This window comes from Salmo salar, chromosome ssa17 (genome assembly GCF_905237065.1).
Source record: "Salmo salar chromosome ssa17, Ssal_v3.1, whole genome shotgun sequence".
In the NCBI taxonomy this organism is placed as follows: domain Eukaryota; kingdom Metazoa; phylum Chordata; class Actinopteri; order Salmoniformes; family Salmonidae; genus Salmo; species Salmo salar.
Window position 1 is genome coordinate 60,805,070 of NC_059458.1, and position 21,397 is coordinate 60,826,466.

Sequence of the window (21,397 nt, forward strand, 5' to 3'; positions counted from 1 at the left end):
CATACACATCAGGGTTTCCGTTAGCCGGTAATAGCCGGCTTTTGGCCCCAAAAAATGTAAGAGAAGACGATAAATCAAATTGGCACCGGCCAATTGTCCCACAAAATATAACATAATCCCATTTCAAAATAATGCTTTTTAGCCTATTCGTTGCTGGAAATACCAGTCGATGGAAATGCATTTGACCGATCATGCTTGTCGGTCTATAGGTTCATTTGCATAATTTAATGGAATTATATTGGAATGTGTTTATTTTCTTTAGTCGTTATGATTCTTATTTATCACACGCACATACAGATACAGAACATATATTTTGTGGGGGAATATCTGTAAAACAGAGATTTTATAAGCCCAATCATCGCACAACAATTTTAAATGCAATTACATGTTAACTGTTTTGATAGCCAGCATTAAAAAGAGCTACTATTTCATTTGAAGTGCTTAGGCAACTGAAGGCATGATTCAGAAGGTCACACACCACTTTAGAATGTGAGCTGGAGATGGTATGCATTTTCAAAACATATACTCAATTAAGTGAAACTTTAACGTTTAACTTCATATTATGAGGCATGTCTTACCTTGCTTCAATGTAGCTGAGCCAAAATATGTTCCTGTAAATGTGGAGGCATTTTTTTTATAAAGACTTCCCAATGCCAATGAAACAAGTAGCCACATTTTCTATTGGTTTTCAAATCAACTTTCTTCGTTGTCCAGTAGCCAAAAACACAATCTTGATCATATTAGCAATCCATGCTAGTTGTTGCATCTTTAGATCTCCGATCTTCTACGTTTCTAATGGATATTTTTATCTTACATGAATCCGCTTGCATGTGCAGTGTGCTCTTGACAACGGTGTTTTCCCGCTAATTGCATTATGGAACTAACATTAGCGTGTAGCCTATAACTGCTGTGTGCGCATTGCTGCGCTTATAATGTGAATAAATAAACGTTTATCAACATTTTAAGCTAAACATTCTGATCTGTGCATGAGCCTCAGTGCTTTTAATTTTGATGTACTGGTTGGATGAATTTGGGATCTATCGTCCCACAATTGTCCCAGTCTGTTTGGATTAGGCCATTTCTTTCTCGCACAGAACGACAAGCTGACAAATAGAATAGGTCAACTTTTCTACAATGGTGGACAGTAGATTGACATAGGCTAGTGATTTTCCTGTTCCTTACTCGTCTTGTTAGCTGAGGAAAAGTGAATGTGGACAGTTATTCTAACATCTTAATAGTGCGCTTCAGAATTCGGAAGGACAGGAGCTGTTGCCTTATCATAATCTAAATGATTTCAGTCATTCTGAGCACTGTGGGTGGATGTGTTAGTCAGGTTACACACCCAATGCATTTAGGTCTGGTACATTTCTCAAATGTTTGGTAAATTATGCTGTCGATCAAATGTCCAGCGCCACATTTTCCTAACGGAAACCCTGAAGCACACACACTCTCTCTTAAGCCAGAGTTTGTGATCCTTAGCTTGTGTCTATCCCCAGACTCGTCAGATAAGCTGAGGCAGCCTAAGATCGGAGCTCTGATGAAACAGGTGATGGGAGGCAAGGAGGACGTACCTGAAACCTTCAGCCGCGGAGGTGAGATTGTGGTTTTACTGTGTTTGTATGTGGTTGTGTTACTTGCATCAATTAGTTCATTGAAACTTCCTTTGCAAGGAATGTCTTATTTATAGGTTTGGTTTGGGATTGTATTGTGGCTTGCCCTACAATTACATGCGAAGGAACATTCACTGGAACGAATTGACATGCGAGTGTGTTTTAACCCAAAGAGGAACGGTGGTTATGTTACCTGAATAATAACTAATCTCCATAGTTTATCCATATTTGGGCCTGTGTGTATGTATAGCTGTGTGAAACCATCTCTCCCTATGGTCTATGGTGTTGGTTAACGGGCATCATCTCTGTGTCATTTGACCTCAGCTCTGGGTCAAAGGGCGAGGGTCATCTCCCTCTCTCAGCCCAGAGTTTCAGGCAAGGCCAGAAACCCCCCTGGAGGTACAGTATGCACCGACCCCTAGCTCCCCAATCTAACCAATCAGGACTCTTAACAGTGACCTCAGTCTGTCTGCGTTGGCTGGCGCCCCCGCCTGTCGGTCCCTCTTTCCCTGTGATGTCCTAGTGTGTGTGTCTCTCTTGCTCTCTCAGGACTAACCTTTTGTTGTCCAGTCTCTTTGTTGGAGATATTCTCTTCTTTCAAGGCATCTGTTTGCATGCTTTTCTAGTGGGCCGTCGACTCCACACCCTGCTGCAGATCGTCCTGTTTGTCCATGTTTCTGTTCTGTGTTTGATTACTACAGTGTTCTGTGAGTGGTCTGATGACTCGTGTTTTTCCAGCGTTGTTAGGTTTGGGGCATCATTTTCACACAGCCTATTTAGCAAAATAGATCAATCTTACTATAGTAGCTGTTCAATTATTTATATTTTATCAGCATGGCTTTCAGTTAGTCTAGTGGTATAAAGTACAATGACTATGTGTCACTGCATAAATGGCTTGTGTGTTGATAATGGCAAACTTGGAGGGTGGATTGGAGAATGCATACTGTGTGTGTGTGATAACCCCCTGTAAAACCTCTACCTGTGTGTGATGACCCCCTCTAAAACCTCTACCTGTGTGTGATGACCCCCTCTAAAACCTCTACCTGTGTGTGTGATGACCCCCTCTAAAACCTCTACCTGTGTGTGATGACCCCCTCTAAAACCTCTACCTGTGTGTGTGATGACCCCCTCTAAAACCTCTACCTGTGTGTGTGATGACCCCCTCTAAAACCTCTACCTGTGTGTGTGATGACCCCCTCTAAAACCTCTACCTGTGTGTGTGATGACCCCCTCTAAAACCTCTACCTGTGTGTGTGATGACCCCCTCTAAAACCTCTACCTGTGTGTGTGATGACCCCCTCTAAAACCTCTACCTGTGTGTGTGATGACCCCCTCTAAAACCTCTACCTGTGTGTGTGATGACCCCCTCTAAAACCTCTACCTGTGTGTGTGATGACCCCCTCTAAAACCTCTACCTGTGTGTGTGATGACCCCCTCTAAAACCTCTACCTGTGTGTGTGATGACCCCCTCTAAAACCTCTACCTGTGTGTGTGATGACCCCCTCTAAAACCTCTACCTGTGTGTGTGATGACCCCCTCTAAAACCTCTACCTGTGTGTGTGATGACCCCCTCTAAAACCTCTACCTGTGTGTGTGATGACCCCCTCTAAAACCTCTACCTGTGTGTGTGATGACCCCCTCTAAAACCTCTACCTGTGTGTGTGTGTGATGACCCCCTCTAAAACCTCTACCTGTGTGTGTGATGACCCCCTCTAAAACCTCTACCTGTGTGTGTGATGACCCCCTCTAAAACCTCTACCTGTGTGTGTGATAACCCCCTCTAAAACCTCTACCTGTGTGTGTGATGACCCCCTCTAAAACCTCTACCTGTGTGTGTGATGACCCCCTCTAAAACCTCTACCTGTGTGTGTGATGACCCCCTCTAAAACCTCTACCTGTGTGTGTGATGACCCCCTCTAAAACCTCTACCTGTGTGTGTGATGACCCCCTCTAAAACATCTACCTGTGTGTGTGATGACCCCCTCTAAAACCTCTACCTGTGTGTGTGATGACCCCCTCTAAAACATCTACCTGTGTGTGTGATGACCCCCTCTAAAACCTCTACCTGTGTGTGTGTGTGTGTGTGATAACCCCCTCTAAAACCTCTACCTGTGTGTGTGATAACCATCTCTAAAACCTCTACGTGTGTGTGTGTGATAACCCCCTCTAAAACCTCTACGTGTGTGTGTGTGATAAACCTCTACGTGTGTGTGTGTGTGTGATAACCCCCTCCAAACCCTCTACCTGTGTGTGTGTGTGTGATAACCCCCTCCAAAACCTCTACCTGTGTGTGTGTGTGTGATAACCCCCTCTAAAACCTCTACCTGTGTGTGTGTGTGTGTGTGATAATCCCCTCTAAAACCTCTACGTGTGTGTGTGTGTTGTGTGTGTGTGTGATAACCCCCTCTAAAACCTCTACGTGTGTGTGTGTGTGTGTGTGTGATAACCCCCTCTAAAACCTCCACTTGTGTGTGTGTGTGTGTGATAACCCCCTCCAAACCCTCTACCTGTGTGTGTGTGTGTGTGTGATAACCCCCTCCAAAACCTCTACCTGTGTGTGTGTGTGATAACCCCCTCCAAAACCTCTACCTGTGTGTGTGTGTGTTGATAACCCCCTCTAAAACCTCTACCTGTGTGTGTGTGTGTGTGTTATAACCCCCTCTAAAACCTCTACCTGTGTGTGTGTGTGTGTGTGTGTGTGATAACCCCCTCTAAAACCTCTACCTGTGTGTGTGTGATAACCCCCTCTAAAACCTCTACCTGTGTGTGTGTGTGTGGATAATCCCCTCTAAAACCTCTACCTGTGTGTGTGTGTGTGTGTGTTTGGATAACCCCCTCTAAAACCTCTACCTGTGTTGATAACCCCCTCTAAAACCTCTACCTGTGTGTGTGTGTGTGATAACCCCCTCTAAAACCTCTACCTGTGTGTGTGTGTGTGTGTGTGTGTGTGTGTGTGTGTGTGTATAACCCCCTCTAAAACCTCTACCTGTGTGTGTGATGACCCCCTCTAAAACCTCTACCTGTGTGTGTGATGACCCCCTCTAAAACCTCTACCTGTGTGTGTGATGACCCCCTCTAAAACCTCTACCTGTGTGTGTGATGACCCCCTCTAAAACCTCTACCTGTGTGTGTGATGACCCCCTCTAAAACCTCTACCTGTGTGTGTGATAACCCCCTCTAAAACCTCTACCTGTGTGTGTGTGTGTGTGATAACCCCCTCTAAAACCTCTACCTGTGTGTGTGTGTGTGTGTGTGTGTGATAACCCCCTCTAAAACCTCTACCTGTGTGTGTGTGATAACCCCCTCTAAAACCTCTACCTGTGTGTGTGTGTGATAATCCCCTCTAAAACCTCTACCTGTGTGTGTGTGTGTGTGATAACCCCCTCTAAAACCTCTACCTGTGTGTGTGTGTGTGTGTGTGTGTGTGTGTGTGTGTGTGTGTTTTTGATAACCCCCTCTAAAACCTCTACCTGTGTGTGTGATGACCCCCTCTAAAACCTCTACCTGTGTGTGTGATGACCCCCTCTAAAACCTCTACCTGTGTGTGTGATGACCCCCTCTAAAACCTCTACCTGTGTGTGTGATGACCCCCTCTAAAACCTCTACCTGTGTGTGTGATGACCCCCTCTAAAACCTCTACCTGTGTGTGTGATAACCCCTAAAACCTCTACTGTGTGTGTGTGTGTGTGTGTGTGTGTGTGATAACCCCCTCTAAAACCTCTACCTGTGTGTGTGTGTGTGTGTGTGTGTATAACCCCCTCTAAAACCTCTACCTGTGTGTGTGTGTGTGTGTGTGTGTGTGGATAACCCCCTCTAAAACCTCTACCTGTGTGTGTGTGTGATAACCCCCTCTAAAACCTCTACCTGTGTGTGTGTGTGATAATCCCCTCTAAAACCTCTACCTGTGTGTGTGTGTGTGTGTGTGTGATAACCCCCTCTAAAACCTCTACCTGTGTGTGTGTGTGTGTGTGTGTGTGTGTGTGTGTGTGTGTGTGTGTGTGTGTGATGACCCCCTCTAAAACCTCTACCTGTGTGTGTGATGACCCCCTCTAAAACCTCTACCTGTGTGTGTGATGACCCCCTCTAAAACCTCTACCTGTGTGTGTGTGATGACCCCCTCTAAAACCTCTACCTGTGTGTGTGATGACCCCCTCTAAAACCTCTACCTGTGTGTGTGATGACCCCCTCTAAAACCTCTACCCGTGTGTGTGTGTGTGATGACCCCCTCTAAAACATATACGTGTGTGTGTGTGTGTGTGTGTGTAACCCCCTAAACCTGTGGTGTGTGTGTGTCTGATAACCCCTTCTAAAACCTCTACCTGTGTGTGTGTGTGTGTTGATAACCCCCTCTAAAACCTCTACCTGTGTGTGTGATAACCCCCTCTAAAACCTCTACCTGTGTGTGTGATGACCCCCTCTAAAACCTCTACCTGTGTGTGTGTGTGATAATCCCCTCTAAAACCTCTACCTGTGTGTGTGTGATAACCCCCTCTAAAACCTCTACGTGTGTGTGTGTGTGTGATAACCCCCTCCAAAACCTCTACCTGTGTGTGTGTGTGTGTGTGTGTGTGTGTGTGTGTGTGTGTGTGTGTGTGTGTGTGTGTGTGTGTGTGTGTGTGTGTGTGTGTGTGTGTGATAACCCCCTCTAAAACCTCTACCTGTGTGTGTGTGTGATAACCCCCTCTAAAACCTCTACCTGTGTGTGTGTGATAACCCCCTCTAAAACCTGTGTGTGATAACCCCCTCTAAAACCTGTGTGTGTGTGTGTGTGTGTGATATCCCCCTCTAAAACCTCTACCTGTGTGTGTGTGTGTGTGTGAACCCCCTCTAAAACCTCTACCTGTGTGTGTGTGATGACCCCCTCTAAAACCTCTACCTGTGTGTGTGTGATGACCCCCTCTAAAACCTCTACCTGTGTGTGTGTGTGATAACCCCCTCTAAAACCTCTACCTGTGTGTGTGTGTGATAATCCCCTCTAAAACCTCTACCTGTGTGTGTGTGTGTGATAACCCCCTCTAAAACCTCTACCTGTGTGTGTGTGTGTGTGTGTGTGTGTGTGTGTGTGTGTGATAACCCCCTCTAAAACCTCTACCTGTGTGTGTGATGACCCCCTCTAAAACCTCTACCTGTGTGTGTGTATGACCCCCTCTAAAACCTCTACCTGTGTGTGTGATGACCCCCTCTAAAACCTCTACCTGTGTGTGTGATAACCCCCTCTAAAACCTCTACCTGTGTGTGTGTGTGTGATAACCCCCTCTAAAACCTCTACCTGTGTGTGTGTGTGTGTGTGTGTGTCCTTTACCTGTGTGTGTGTGTCCCTCTATGTGTGTGTGTGTGTATCCCCTAACCTCCTGTGTGTGTGTGTGTGTGATAACCCCCTCTAAAACCTCTACCTGTGTGTGTGATGACCCCCTCTAAAACCTCTACCTGTGTGTGTGATGACCCCCTCTAAAACCTCTACCTGTGTGTGTGATGACCCCCTCTAAAACCTCTACCTGTGTGTGTGATGACCCCCTCTAAAACCTCTACCTGTGTGTGTGATAACCCCCTCTAAAACCTCTACCTGTGTGTGTGATAACCCCCTCTAAAACCTCTACCTGTGTGTGTGTGTGTGTGATAACCCCCTCTAAAACCTCTACCTGTGTGTGTGTGTGTGTGTGTGTGTGTGTGTGTGATAACCCCCTCTAAAACCTCTACCTGTGTGTGTGTGTGATAACCCCCTCTAAAACCTCTACCTGTGTGTGTATAATCCCCTCTAAAACCTCTACCTGTGTGTGTGTGTGTGTGTGTGTGATAACCCCCTCTAAAACCTCTAACTGTGTGTGTGTGTGTGTGTGTGTGTGTGTGTGTGTGTGATGACCCCCTCTAAAACCTCTACCTGTGTGTGTGATGACCCCCTCTAAAACCTCTACCTGTGTGTGTGATGACCCCCTCTAAAACCTCTACCTGTGTGTGTGTGATGACCCCCTCTAAAACCTCTACCTGTGTGTGTGATGACCCCCTCTAAAACCTCTACCTGTGTGTGTGATGACCCCCTCTAAAACCTCTACCCGTGTGTGTGTGTGTGATGACCCCCTCTAAAACATATACGTGTGTGTGTGTGTGTGTGTGTGTGTGATAACCCCCTCTAAAACCTCTACCTGTGTGTGTGTGTGTGTGTGATAACCCCTTCTAAAACCTCTACCTGTGTGTGTGATAATCCCCTCTAAAACCTCTACCTGTGTGTGTGATAACCCCCTCTAAAACCTCTACCTGTGTGTGTGATGACCCCCTCTAAAACCTCTACCTGTGTGTGTGTGTGTGTGATAATCCCCTCTAAAACCTCTACCTGTGTGTGTGTGATAACCCCCTCTAAAACCTCTACGTGTGTGTGTGTGTGTGTGATAACCCCCTCCAAAACCTCTACCTGTGTGTGTGTGTGTGTGTGTGTGTGTGTGTGTGTGTGCCTTGAACCTCTACCTGTGTGTGTGTGTGATAACCCCCTCTAAAACCTCTACCTGTGTGTGTGTGATAACCCCCTCTAAAACCTGTGTGTGATAACCCCCTCTAAAACCTGTGTGTGTGTGTGTGTGTGTGATATCCCCCTCTAAAACCTCTACCTGTGTGTGTGTGTGTGTGTGAACCCCCTCTAAAACCTCTACCTGTGTGTGTGTGATGACCCCCTCTAAAACCTCTACCTGTGTGTGTGTGATGACCCCCTCTAAAACCTCTACCTGTATGTGTGTGCTCCAGGGAAGTGGGGCAGTATCCGGGGAAGTGGGCGTCTGAGTGCCTACAACCCCGAAGTGGGGAACAGGCTGTCCAGTAAGGAGTCTCCCCAGCCCAACGGGGGCCCCAGCGAGGCCCTGTTCCTCAGACAGCAGAGGGCCTACCTCTACATCATCGGAGACAAGACACAGCTCAAAGTAACTGCCAATACACAATACTACACTGGACTGTCTACTGATTTGAATATTGATAAAGACTCACTATCTCAAGTCTTTTGAGGTGTTGGTGTCATTGAACCTTGACCCCTGTTTGTCCCATATCATCAGGGTGGTAAGCAGGACTCGTTCCAGCAGTGGGAGGTGGTGCCCATCGAGGTGTGCGATGTGCGTCAGGTGAAGAACAGCTTTAAGAAGCTGATGAAGGCCTGTGTTCCCAGCTCAGCCACCTCTGAACCCGGCATGACCTTCCACCGCTGCCTGGAGGAGTCCGAATGGATGTGCCTGGTAATGCTCTCATTCATACAGTGTGTGTTAGCGTGTGCAACTGTAAAAGTGTATGTATTGTGCAATAGAGAGACCTATGGATACATTTTGTTTTTGTGTGTTTATCCTGACTCTGCATAAGTTCACGTGTGTATGATTTAGGTGGTTTTGTCATGACGTTTGTGTGTCCAGCTCCACAGAGTTCTGCAGGTGTCTGTCCTGGTGGTAGAGTTGTTAGACACAGGCTCGTCAGTCATGGTCAGTCTGGAGGACGGCTGGGACGTCACTACTCAGGTATAACACACGTACTCCCTAAACGTACTCGCAATGCTTACACACCTCTCACAGCTAATATAGGTCTCAACCCTGTCTCTGCCTGACTGCCTGTCTCTCTCCTCACTCCACTGTTTAGGTAGCCTATAAATTACAGTCATCCTGTCTATCGTACCGATTCTGTCTCTAGGTGGTGTCTCTGGTCCAGCTTCTGTCAGACCCGTACTACCGGACCTTCGATGGCTTCCGCCTGCTGGTGGAGAAGGAGTGGCTGTCGTTTGGCCACAGGTTCAGTCATCGCGGCGCCCAGACCCTGGCCAGCCAGAGCAGCGGCTTCACACCTGTATTCCTGCAGTTTCTCGACTGCGTGCACCAGGTATGTACATGTTGGGGTGGGTTTTATGAGTGCAGGTGTGACAGTAAAGTGTGTGTGTGTGTGTGTGTGTGTGTGTGTGTTTGTCTAACCGTGTCACTGGGTGTTTACATGTCAGCTACTTTACCCATATCACCTGGATTCTGCTATTTATCTGTATAGGTGTGTGTCTGAGTAAACATGTGAGTGTTTACCTGAGTGTGACAGTGAATTTCTTTTTTTTCCCGGCCAGTGACGTGGACTTGTATGTATGATGCATCTCTGGCAGAGGGTTTCAATAGTCCTGTCTATATTTATGATCCCAGCTTCACAATGGCGTGCTCTATTTAACCCCCTGTTACTGTCAGTAGTGTTATTACACATACAGGGACGTACACTGTGTGTACAAACCATTAGGAACACCTTCCTAATATTGAGTTGCTCGCCCTTTTGCCCTCAGAACAGCCTCAATTTAACAGGTGACACCAATAAGGGATCATAGCTTTCACCTGGATTCACCTGGTCAGTCATGGAAAGAGCAGGTGTTCCTAATATTTTGTACACTCAGTATCTGGGTCGTTCCCATAATGAGTGTCTTTTTGATATTTTATGTAGAAATTGTACACAAATATTGAATTTTAAAATCCTGTTATATTAAATGAAGTGCCCTTGAATATAGACCGAATGGGGGAAAAATGAATACATTTTGTGTGTCCTCTAACTTGTAAGAAGATTTTTAACCCACTTAATCCCAACAACATCATTGTAAAACACTAGTTATCTTGTTGCTTTGATCGTCATTTCTGAAGATGATTAATTATTTCATGTGATTTTAATTTTAAGGGGGGAAAAAAGCCCGTTCCTCATTTTAAGGTCAACCCTGTCACGTGAACTCTCATTTTAATATGGGGAAACTATTCCTATTTATTTATTCAAAAGAACCATCTAATAGTCAAATCATAGAGGTAAAGCCGGTGATCTGGTTCTACTCTTTGGCCATTTTCTGGTGTTTGGTAACTGAGTGGGTCGAGCCTAACACGTCAACCCTGTTACCCATACAAAGACGGGCTACAAATGTTTAAACTTATTGGTGAAGCTTGCATTGTTGCCCCTCCCTGTTTTACACAACCTTCCATTCCCCCTGTCACAATGGGATTTATGGATAATTCAAGAATTACTATAGTAATTTTAGTTAACCTCTTGAGATGGGGTTATTTTTTAAATTGAACATGTGCTCTTTATAACAATGTTAAAATTAGGTGAAATGTTTTTTTTCTTCCGTTTTTCACACTACTCAAAAGGCACCTAATTGGTGGAATGACCCATATCTCACCAGGATCCTTTGTCTCTTTCTGCAATAGACTGTCTTTAAATAGTCTTCTTCATGTAAACTGTTAAAAAGCTCAGCAGAGAACTATTAACCTGGATCAAATATTTCCTGAATGTAATCAGATGAGTACGCTATGTCCGACCATCCTGTTATATGGATGTGCTAGAACAGATTATTTAAAAGTTTTAACATGTCTTCCTCCTTTCCCCTTCATCCAAACATTTGTTTGAGAGAGTGCAGAGTCTGCTGACTCTCTGTGGCCCTTCCTCATTTGAGTAAAAGTCTGTTCAAAGTGGTAGAGTGGTCCAGGAGCGTGTCAATTTTGAAGGGTAGGTAAATGGAAGAGTTTCCTCCCCTCGAAAGCCACCTTTCATCGAGGATAGTCATACAGTGCATTCGGAAAGTATTCAGACCCCTTCAAATTTTGTTACGTTAAGACTAAAATTGTTCAAAAAGTATTTAATCAATCTACACACAATACCTTAAAATTACAAAGTGAAAACAGGTTTTTAGACATTTTTGAAAATTTATAAAAAATAAAAAACAGATCTTATTTACATAAGTATTCAGATCCTGGGCCTACCAGGTGGCGCAGCGGTCTAAGGCAGTTAAATAGAGATGCGTTACTACAGATCCGGGTTCATTCCAGGTCTGTGCCACAACTGGCCGTTGCCAGGAGTTCAATAGGACTTGGCACATCGCGCCCTAGCGACTCCGTGTGGCGGGCCGGGTGCCTACAGACTGACTCTGGTCGCCAGTTGAACGGTGTTTCCTCTCACACATTGGTGCGGCTTGCTTCCGGGTTAAACTGGTGGCTGTTAAGGAGCGCGGTTAGCCGGGTTTCAGAGGACGCATGACTCCACCTTCGCCTATCTTGAGCCTATTGGGCAGTTGCAGTGATGAGACAAGATCAACTTTTGGGAGAAAAGGTGGGTAAAAAATATTACTTAATTGGAGTCCACCTGTGGTAAATTCAATTGATTGGACATGATTTGGAAAGGCACACACCTGTCTATATGAGGTCCCACAGTTAACAGTGCATGTCAGAGCAAAAACCAAGCCATGAGGTCGAAAGAATTGTCCGTGGAGTTCTGAGACAGGATTGTGTCGAGGCACAGATCTGGGGTACCAAAAAATGTCTGCAGCATTGAAGGAAGGTGACCAAGAACCCAATAGTCACACTGACAGAGCTCCAGAATTCCTCAGATGGGAGAATCTTCCAGAAGGACAACCATCTCTGCAGCACTCCACCAAGCAGGCCTTTATGGTAGAGTGGCCAGATGGAAGCCACTCCTCAGTAAAAGGCACATGACAGCCATCTTGGAGTTTGTCAAAAGGCACCTAAAGACTCTCAGACCATGAGAAACAAGATTGAACTCTATGGAGGAAACCTGGCACTATCCCTACGGTGAAGCATGGTGGTGGCAGGTGTTTTTTAGCGGCAGGGACTGGGAGACTAGTCAGGATCGAGGGAGAGATGAACGGAGCAAAGTGCAGAGAGATCTTTGACGAAACCTGCTCCAGAGCACTCAGGACTTCAGACTGGGGCGAAGGTTCACCTTCCAACAGGACAACAACCCAAATCTCACAGCCAAGACACGCAGGAGTGGCTTCGGGACAAGTTTCTGAATGTCCTTGAGTTGCCCAGCCAGAGCCCAGACTTGAGCCCGATCGAACATCTCTGGAGAGACCTGAAAAAAGATGTGCAGCGACGCTCCCCATCCAACCTGACAGAGCTTGAGAGGATCAGCAGAGAAGAATGGGAGAAACTTCCCAAATACAGGTGTGCCAAGCTTGTAGCATCATACCCAAGAATACTCGAGGCTGTAATCGCTGCCAAAGGTGCTTCAACGAAGTACTAAGTATACTTATGTAAATGTGGTATTTCAGTTCGAAAATGTTAATACATTTGCAAAAATGTGTAAACAGTTTTTACTTCGTCATTATGGGGTATTGTGGGTAGATTGAGAAAACAATTTAATCAATTTTAGAATAAGGCTGTAACGTAACAACGTCTGGAAAAAGTTAAGGGGTATGAATACTTTCCAAATGTACTGTATGTATCCTATCGGAGTTCTTCGCGGAAGAGTTTTGAAATCTGCCACACCCCATTTGAATCAGCTTTTGTTTTTTCGTAGGAGAAAAGCATATACACATTTAAAAACAATATTCTACTTTTATCTATAAAATGTCTTGCACAACTAGCTACATTTTGTTTTATCACGTCATTTATCACATTCGCCTGGTGACGCGAGAGGAGAGTCTAAGCTCGTTTTCCTTCTCCTCGATTATCTTTGAACTTTTTCTAAAGGAGGTGAAATAGGACACAGGAGTTGAGCAAATCCAATTGAGAAAAGGCCAGTGAATGTTTGACGATCAGGAAGTTGAGCAGTAAACAGAGGAAGAGCAACTGACGTGTTAAATCCTGTCCCCCCTCCTCAGATCCACCTGCAGTTCCCCATGGAGTTTGAGTTCAGTCAGTACTACCTGAAGTTCCTGGCCTACCACTACGTGTCCAACCGATTCAGAACCTTCCTGCTCGACTCGGACTACGAACGCATCGAGCTCGGTGAGCCTTTTCTCCGTTCTACAGATAAGGGCTCGAGTTTTTCCCTTATCAGATGGCCTATCTCCAGATTTAGGTTACATGGTTAGGAGAAACTCCAGACCCCATAGATACAATCTGAATTCTTATAAGTAGGATATTTCTGTACACTTGTGGGTGTTTAAGTGTAACTTGTATGCCAGTTGAGTGATTGAGTTGATAAACCTTCTGTCTGTGTTAAGGGGTTCTGTACGAGGAGAAGGGGGAGAGGAAGAACCCGCAGGTGTGTAAGTCAGTGTGGGATTACATCGACCGGCTCAACAAGAAAACACCTATCTTCTTCAACTACATGTTCTCACCAGAGGATGAGGAGGTGAGTGAGCCTAGAACTCTACTGGGTTACGTTAGACTGCCCCCTGGTGGGAAAGTTTACTGAAAATTCAAGTGGATTTTATCCATTTTCTAATCAAGTGGAGGTTTAGTTTTACGATCTTAGACTTAAGATGTACTAGACAATCTTGTAGTTAGAATTATAACTTTTAATTACATGCACGTTTTGTGGTAACAAAAATAATTCCATTTGTTCATTTACTAGTTTACTATTTACTATCTTTTCCCCAGGTGCTGCGGCCGTACAGCTTCATCTCCAACCTGAAGGTGTGGGACTTCTACATAGAGGAGACGCTGTCTGAGGGCCCATCTTACGACTGGGAGCTGGTGCAGAGGGGCCGGCAGGAGAGGCTGGCTGAGGAGGTACCTGACAAACCAGACACCACCACCCCCAAGTCACAGCGACACATCGTCTGGCCCTGCTACGACAGCCGCAGCAGAGTGGTACCCGACGCCATCACCAAACTGCTGCAGGTTAGTGGCGATTACTTACACATTACGTACCATCAGTATACTGCAGTAGTCCCTGTATAACCCTAACTTGTTGTTTTAAATGCTTATACATTAATCTGACTGTCCTAGGACCTGCAGAGTCTGGAAGCAGAGTTGGGGCTGCCACCGGAGAAATGGAAGGACACCTGGGACAAGATCAAGGCCAACCAACGGGTCGAGGCAAAGCTGGAGAACAGGGTGAGAAACGCTGGACAACCAGAAGCTAACCTAGGGTTTCACTGGCTATTAGGATGCCATCCTTCTGACTGACAAACTTAGACACTTATTTAGACTTTTTGAAGATTATTTGAAAATAACTTCCTGTAATGTGGCAACTATTTGTTTCATTGAATAGATTAGCCCTCATCTAATCGGAGGATATCCTCCTCTGTGTTTTCTTGCTCTTCCTCCGGTTTCTTGCTCTTTCAGCCGTCGTTCAACAGCTCTTTGCTGATGTCGTCCAACCTGAGTCACCAGCGGCGGTCTCAGGGGGTGTACCTTCCGGAGAGTGGAGTGGGCTCCTCCATTAACCTGGCCATGGACCGTGAGATCAGCACCACCTCCACCCCTGTGGCCGGGCGCCCCAGCACCAGCACCCTATACAGCCAGTTCCAGAGCACGGAGAGTGAGAACAGGTCTGTACCCACTCCCTTATCACTGCCCCAGCAACACATTACCCCTCGGTGTGTTACGAAAGTGACTGACTGGGTTTCTTCTACCTTTGACTCCCAGGAGTTTTGAGGGCATCCTGTTTAAGAAAGGCGCGTTGCTGAAGCCATGGAAACCCCGCTGGTTTGTGCTGGACAAGACCAAACATCAGGTAAGAGGAGGGAGGTGGACTATGATACTGATGGTGATTGTTACTGTGGTGGTGATAATGATCTCTCTCTGTCTAGCTTAGATACTATGAGACCAGGCAGGACAAGGAGTGTAAGGGGGTGATTGTTACTGTGGTGGTGACGATAATGATCTCTCTCTGTCTAGCTGAGATACTATGAGACCAGGCAGGACAAGGAGTGTAAGGGGGTGATTGAGCTGGCGGAGGTGGAGTCTGTCATTCCAGGCACGCCCACCATGGGAGCGCCCAAAAACATAGAGGAGAAAGCCTTCTTCGATGTGAGTTACCAGAGCCCTCAGGGTGATGTTTTTTATGAGTGTGTATTGTGACATGTTATGATCAGCAAGTGTGTTTGCTAAATGACTAAAATGTAAAAAGGAAATATATGCGGTAACATAAAAACGGTCAAACAGTCTTAACCTCTCTCGTTCTCTTTCTACGGCAGCTCAAGACGACCAAAAGAGTGTATAACTTCTGTGCGCAGGACAGCCCCAACGCACAGCTGTGGATGGACAGTATTCAGAGCTGCCTCTCTGATGCCTAGAGAGATGCGCGGCTCCACCATAACAGGAACTATCCAACCAGGAACCAATGAGCAATGCTGAGGCACCCGATGGACATCTCTGCTGGCCAATCACAGGAGTTCCTCTCCAGAAGGAGGCGGGATTGAGACAGATGGGGGAGAGTCCTTTCCACAGTTGAGCGCCGTTCAGTGTCGGTAGTAGTGTTGAACTGATGTCACGTTTCAGTGTTTTTGTTATAAAAATGAAAGAAAGAAGTCCCTGAATGACCACTCGCTTTTGTCTCACCGTGTTGCTGGCTGCAGCCTGTCACCTTGGTAGTACAACCACTCTTTGCGCTGGATGTCTATGCAAAATGGAGCTAAAAGAAAGAAAGCATGATGTAGTTTGTGTGAGCTTGAAGATGGACAGTTTCTCACTAATCTAACTGGGGCCTCCAGCATGCAGATGTAGACCCTCCCATCTCCTAGAGACTACAACTCCTATTCCGCCACACACCTCAACACTCCAGGGAGGAAGTAATGGTGAACTACATTATCCAGCCTTGTCTCCAGCCTGTTGTCCATGAAAACAGGAAGTGAATTGGAGTGTTTCCTTTAACAACAGAACACAGAATCGTGCAGAACAGTCATCATGGTTACCTGCTAGCTAACGTTGAAGCCTCCCGTTTCCCCGTCACTGCCTGATGTAGCTGAATCTTACCCGTGAGGAGTTGGACACATAGATCCTCTCCTCTAAGATGTCTCTTATTCCCCAGACACACCACCAAGGGAGCCCTCTCAACGGTTTATGAAGGATTTCTATTTTTTACAGCTGATCTGTTACATTTTTGGGTCAGAGAGATCAGGCCTCCTCGTTATCACACCCAGAGAAGTTGGTGATATGCTGTTATTAGCCCTCGTGATCAAACCAGGAGAATGGCAGTGGGAGATTCTAAATCCGCAGAACAATATTAGTGTTTACACAAGAAGCTATGGGCTGTACTTCTCAAGCTAAAGTTCTTCCTCTATATTTCTTATCAAATACAAACCACTATTACAGTTGAATGTTAAGGGATGCTGAAGGAACAGGAGGGATATATTTTTGTGAAGATTAATTTATGCACAAAATGGTAAAAACAAAAGGTGATTGATGGGGCCTGTGGGCAGAGCAGAGGGGATTATGGGATGGATGACTAGTCTGTTTACATGGCACAGTGCTGAGACTGGATCTGGATATGACCCCCCACCTCCCCCTCTGTTTCTATGGTCAGGTTTAATGTTGGACAAATGGTATTTCAGTTATACAAGTGCCAGTGGATTTTAACATGTGACAAGTATTAGACAGTTGGATTGGAATGTGCTCTAAACAACCAATTTTGTTTTCAGGTAATATAGTTCTTAACCAGAGGGGGGCGTTAGTGGTGTTCAAGGCACTTAAAATAAATCAAATCCAACTATAATTACGCAGTCAATTAATAGCATTGTAAGTCTCAAAAGCATGTGTCCGAGCATAAGATATCACTCTCTGCACCTACTCAGCCTTTGTTTGGTGGTCTGTGAGTCACAGCTTGGCTTCTGAACAACTGCATCTATGTGAACAGTAATACTTCAGCGAGTCCCAACTTTCTCGCCGCTGCTCTTCTGTCTAAACCAGTGTTTTTAGCTAGAGGCTGTTACATTCTATTCTTAAGCCTGTACATAGGAGTCAATGTCTGTTAGAGCCTTGTAGAGAGAATATGTTTAGCTGGAATTTGTGAGATTGCGATTTAAGTCAATTGTTCGTTTTTTTTATGCTACAGAGCAGTATCGGTTAGCCCTCATTTTGAGCCCCCAAGTTACGAAAACAGACACTCTCCTCGTTTAACACAAACATTGCCGTGTAAAATATGGTTATACTGCTGTCTTGTTGAACATAAAATTTGAATTGTAGATTTGTGTCTAACTCCTTTTGTATATACTACTCAGATTTGTATGTAACGTTTATGGTAGTAATTTATTTAACTTTGTCTCCTTGGTAAGAAAAGTTCCTCAAGCACCACTTATTTTAAATTAGGAATCCAATGTGCCATTTGTTTATTTCTGTGTTGTGACTAATTCTACTACTTTTTGGAAAATGTGCTGTGTAAGTAAACCCTCAATGTCTTTTTTTTTTTTACATTGTCCTTCCCCAATATCAATCCCTAAGAAGAGTGGAAATTGTGTGAGCAAGAACTAGCCTCCCTAGTTTTACGGAACCTCATTAAGTTGCTTACCTGCACAGGTGGGGTGTTTAAAATGTCACACACCCACCCCAACAGGCCAGCTCATCCCGTTTTCTGCAGTCTACTAATCTCCTGATTTGGGTAGATTATATCCACAACATTAATCAGATCAGTATAATATAACCTTATTTATTTTTACTTTTTTTTTTCTAATTAGAAATTTCCTTCTGAGCCGGGTCTGTCAATCATGTAATATTTTTTAGAATTAAAACAAAAACACTGTGGGTTTAAACTTCACTGGTTTGTCCTTTTTGTCTCAAGTCCTTATTTAGTCCAAGATTATCACCAAGTAACAAATGTTAAATCTGTTAATTTATGAAGCTCTCAATTTTAGAGCTACATGAGTTCAAAGACACAGCACCAACCAGGGAATGAGGTTGGTTTTACCTGGCTATGTTAGACACAGAACCAGTATGAAGGTGGATGTGGTTAAATAGATGACGGATCTATTAATTATACACTGCTCAAAAAAATAAAGGGAACACTTAAACAACACAATGTCACTCCAAGTCAATCACACTTCTGTGAAATCAAACTGTCCACTTAGGAAGCAACACTGATTGACAATACATTTCACATGCTGTTGTGCAAATGGAATAGACAACAGGTGGAAATTATAGGCAATAAGCAAGACACCCCCAATAAAGGAGTGGTTCTGCAGGTGGAGACCACAGACCACTTCTCAGTTCCTATGCTTCCTGGCTGATGTTTTGGTCACTTTTGAATGCTGGCGGTGCTTTCACTCTAGTGGTAGCATGAGACGGAGTCTACAACCCACACAAGTGGCTCAGGTAGTGCAGCTCATCCAGGATGGCACATCAATGCGAGCTGTGGCAAGGTTTGCTGCGTCTGTCAGCATAGTGTCCAGAGCATGGAGGCGCTACCAGGAGACAGGCCAGTACATCAGGAGACGTGGAGGAGGCCAACAACCCAGCAGCAGGACCGCTACCTCCGCCTTTGTGCAAGGAGGAGCAGGAGAAGCACTGCCAGAGCCCTGCAAAATGACCTCCAGCAGGCCACAAATGTGCATGTGTCTGCTCAAATGGTCAGAAACAGACTCCATGAGGGTGGTATGAGGGCCCAACGTCCACAGGTGGGGGTTGTGCTTACAGCCCAACACCGTGCAGGACGTTTGACATTTGCCAGAGAACACCAAGATAGGCAAATTCGCCACTAGCGCCCTGTGCTCTTCACAGATGAAAGCAGGTTCACACTGAGCACGTGACAGAGTCTGGAGACGCCGTGGAGAACGTTCTGCTGCCTGCAACATCCTCCAGCATGACCGGTTTGGCAGTGGGTCAGTCATGGTGTGGGGTGGCATTTCTTTGGGGGGCCGCACAGCCCTCCATGTGCTCGCCAGAGGTAGCCTGACTGCCATTAGGTACCGAGATGAGATCCTCAGACCCCTTGTGAGACCATATACTGGTGCGGTTGGCCCTGGGTTCCTCCTAATGCAAGACAATGCTAGACCTCATGTGGCTGGAGTGTGTCAGCAGTTCCTGCATGAGGAAGGCATTGATGCTATGGACTGGCCCGCCTGTTCCCCAGACCTTAATCCAATTGAGCATATCTGGGACATCATGTCTCGCTCCATCTACCAATGCCACGTTGCACCAGACTGTCCAGGAGTTGGCGGATGGAGGAGATCCCTCAGGAGACCATCCGCCACCTCATCAGGAGCATGCCCAGGTGTTGTAGGGAGGTCATAAAGGCACGTGGAGGCCACACACACTACTGAGCCTCATTTTGACTTGTTTTAAGGACATTACATCAAGGTTGGAACATTTACATTTAAGTCATTTAGCAGACGCTCTTATCCAGAGCGACTTACAAATTGGTGCATTCACCTTATAATATCCAGTGGAACAACCACTTTACAATAGTGCATCTAAATCTTTTACGGGGGGTTAGAAGGATTACTTTATCCTATCCCAGGTATTCCTTGAAGAGGTGGGGTTTCAGGTGTCTCCGGAAGGTGGTGATTGACTCCGCTGTCCTGGCGTCGTGAGGGAGCTTGTTCCACCATTGGGGTGCCAGAGCAGCGAACAATTTTGACTGGGCTGAGCGGGAACTGTGCTTCCTCAGAGGTAGGGAGGCGAGCAGGCCAGAGGTGGATGAACGCAGTGCCCTTGTTTGGGTGTAGGGCCTGATCAGAGCCTGAATGTACGGAGGTGCCGTTCCCCTCACAGCTCCGTAGGCAAGCACCATGGTCTTGTAGCGGATGCGAGCTTCGACTGGAAGCCAGTGGAGAGAGCGGAGGAGCGGGGTGACGTGAGAGAACTTGGGAAGGTTGAACACCAGACGGGCTGCGGCGTTCTGGATGAGTTGTAGGGGTTTAATGGCACAGGCAGGGAGCCCAGCCAACAGCGAGTTGCAGTAATCCAGACGGGAGATGACAAGTGCCTGGATTAGGACCTGCGCCGCTTCCTGTGTGAGGCAGGGTCGTACTCTGCGAATGTTGTAGAGCATGAACCTACAGGATCGGGTCACCGCCTTGATGTTAGTGGAGAACGACAGGGTGTTGTCCAGGGTCACGCCGAGGCTCTTAGCACTCTGGGAGGAGGACACAAGGGAGTTGTCAACCGTGATGGCGAGATCATGGAACGAGCAGCTCCGTCTTGCCGAGGTTCAGCCTGTAGTGTGGTTTTCCACTTTAATTTTGAGTGCGACTCCAAATCCAGACCTCCATGGGTTGATAAATTGGATTTCCATTGATTATTTTTGTGTGATTTTGTTGTCAGCACATTCAACTATGTAAAGAAAAAGTATTTAATAAGATTATTTCTTTCATTCAGATCTAGGGATGTGTTTGAGTGTTCCCTTTATTTTTTTTGAGCAGTGTATATCTATGCAGGTGATGGTTGTCCGGAGGGGCCTCACCCTGGAGTGGTTAATGGTCAGGGATCACCATTCTGAACTCTTTATATAGCCTTCCTGAAGCCACTGTTAGACTTGGCAGGAGAAACAGAAATCTGACTCGCCAAGTTAGAACATGCACTTTTTTGGAAGAAAATGCTGTCAGGTTACAGACAAGTTAGAATCTAGGGTTGAACTGTAGACTTAACAAGGCAAGATAACATACTATTAAAGATGTTCACAAAATGGAAAGTGATGGAGATGACAGGGTGTGAGGAAAGCTGATGCTTTCACAAACCAAAGCATATTTTCTATGCTCACACTTATATTTAGATTGAAACAAGTTGGCATCAAGACACTCACCTCCATTCTTGTCACAGTCCCAAAATGAGGGAAACACCAATGCATCTATGCCATGTTCAAATGCACTCTCTCTGCCTGAAGGTGATGGCACTATGGTTGTCATCCAGGCCATTGTTGGATCAGTGACATCTCCAAGGACTTTGCCATTTGTGTGGTCAACCACACTAATTGTCAACTAAATACACTGGCTGAATTATGCTCTGCCCGGAGTACCCACCTCATGTGAATTTTACCAGTAGACCTATGGTGTCATGAGTATGTACCCCTGGTTGGGAACCACTGCACTAGAGAGATCAAGTATTTAGCAGAACCCAACACTGACCTTCGCCCCTATCTGGTGCAAAGGCAGTTCCTGCCCTGTAAGGGTTTAGGAAAAACGGAACATTAACACACGG

At 45.8% G+C, this 21,397-nt stretch overlaps 1 protein-coding gene across 12 annotated transcripts in view; it reads left to right on the forward strand.

The window, feature by feature from the left end:
* LOC106576236 (myotubularin-related protein 5) overlaps positions 1-18,015 on the forward strand; it is a 73,606-nt gene extending 55,591 nt beyond the window's left edge. For 10 of the 12 annotated variants that reach the window (XM_014153285.2, XM_014153288.2, XM_014153286.2 and 7 more), the window contains 14 exons: positions 1,497-1,592; positions 1,935-2,009; positions 8,343-8,515; positions 8,645-8,821; positions 8,993-9,094; positions 9,264-9,449; positions 13,198-13,324; positions 13,543-13,673; positions 13,922-14,164; positions 14,273-14,380; positions 14,612-14,817; positions 14,915-15,002; positions 15,167-15,298; positions 15,466-18,015. In XM_014153285.2, coding sequence (XP_014008760.1) covers positions 1,497-1,592; positions 1,935-2,009; positions 8,343-8,515; positions 8,645-8,821; positions 8,993-9,094; positions 9,264-9,449; positions 13,198-13,324; positions 13,543-13,673; positions 13,922-14,164; positions 14,273-14,380; positions 14,612-14,817; positions 14,915-15,002; positions 15,167-15,298; positions 15,466-15,564 — 1,943 coding nt within the window. In that variant the 3' untranslated portion in view covers positions 15,565-18,015. The remainder of the gene's footprint in view (positions 1-1,496; positions 1,593-1,934; positions 2,010-8,342; positions 8,516-8,644; positions 8,822-8,992; positions 9,095-9,263; positions 9,450-13,197; positions 13,325-13,542; positions 13,674-13,921; positions 14,165-14,272; positions 14,381-14,611; positions 14,818-14,914; positions 15,003-15,166; positions 15,299-15,465) is intronic. The other 2 variants (XM_014153291.2, XM_045699878.1) reach the window with 1 other exon arrangement.
* Positions 18,016-21,397: the final 3,382 nt, after the last annotated feature.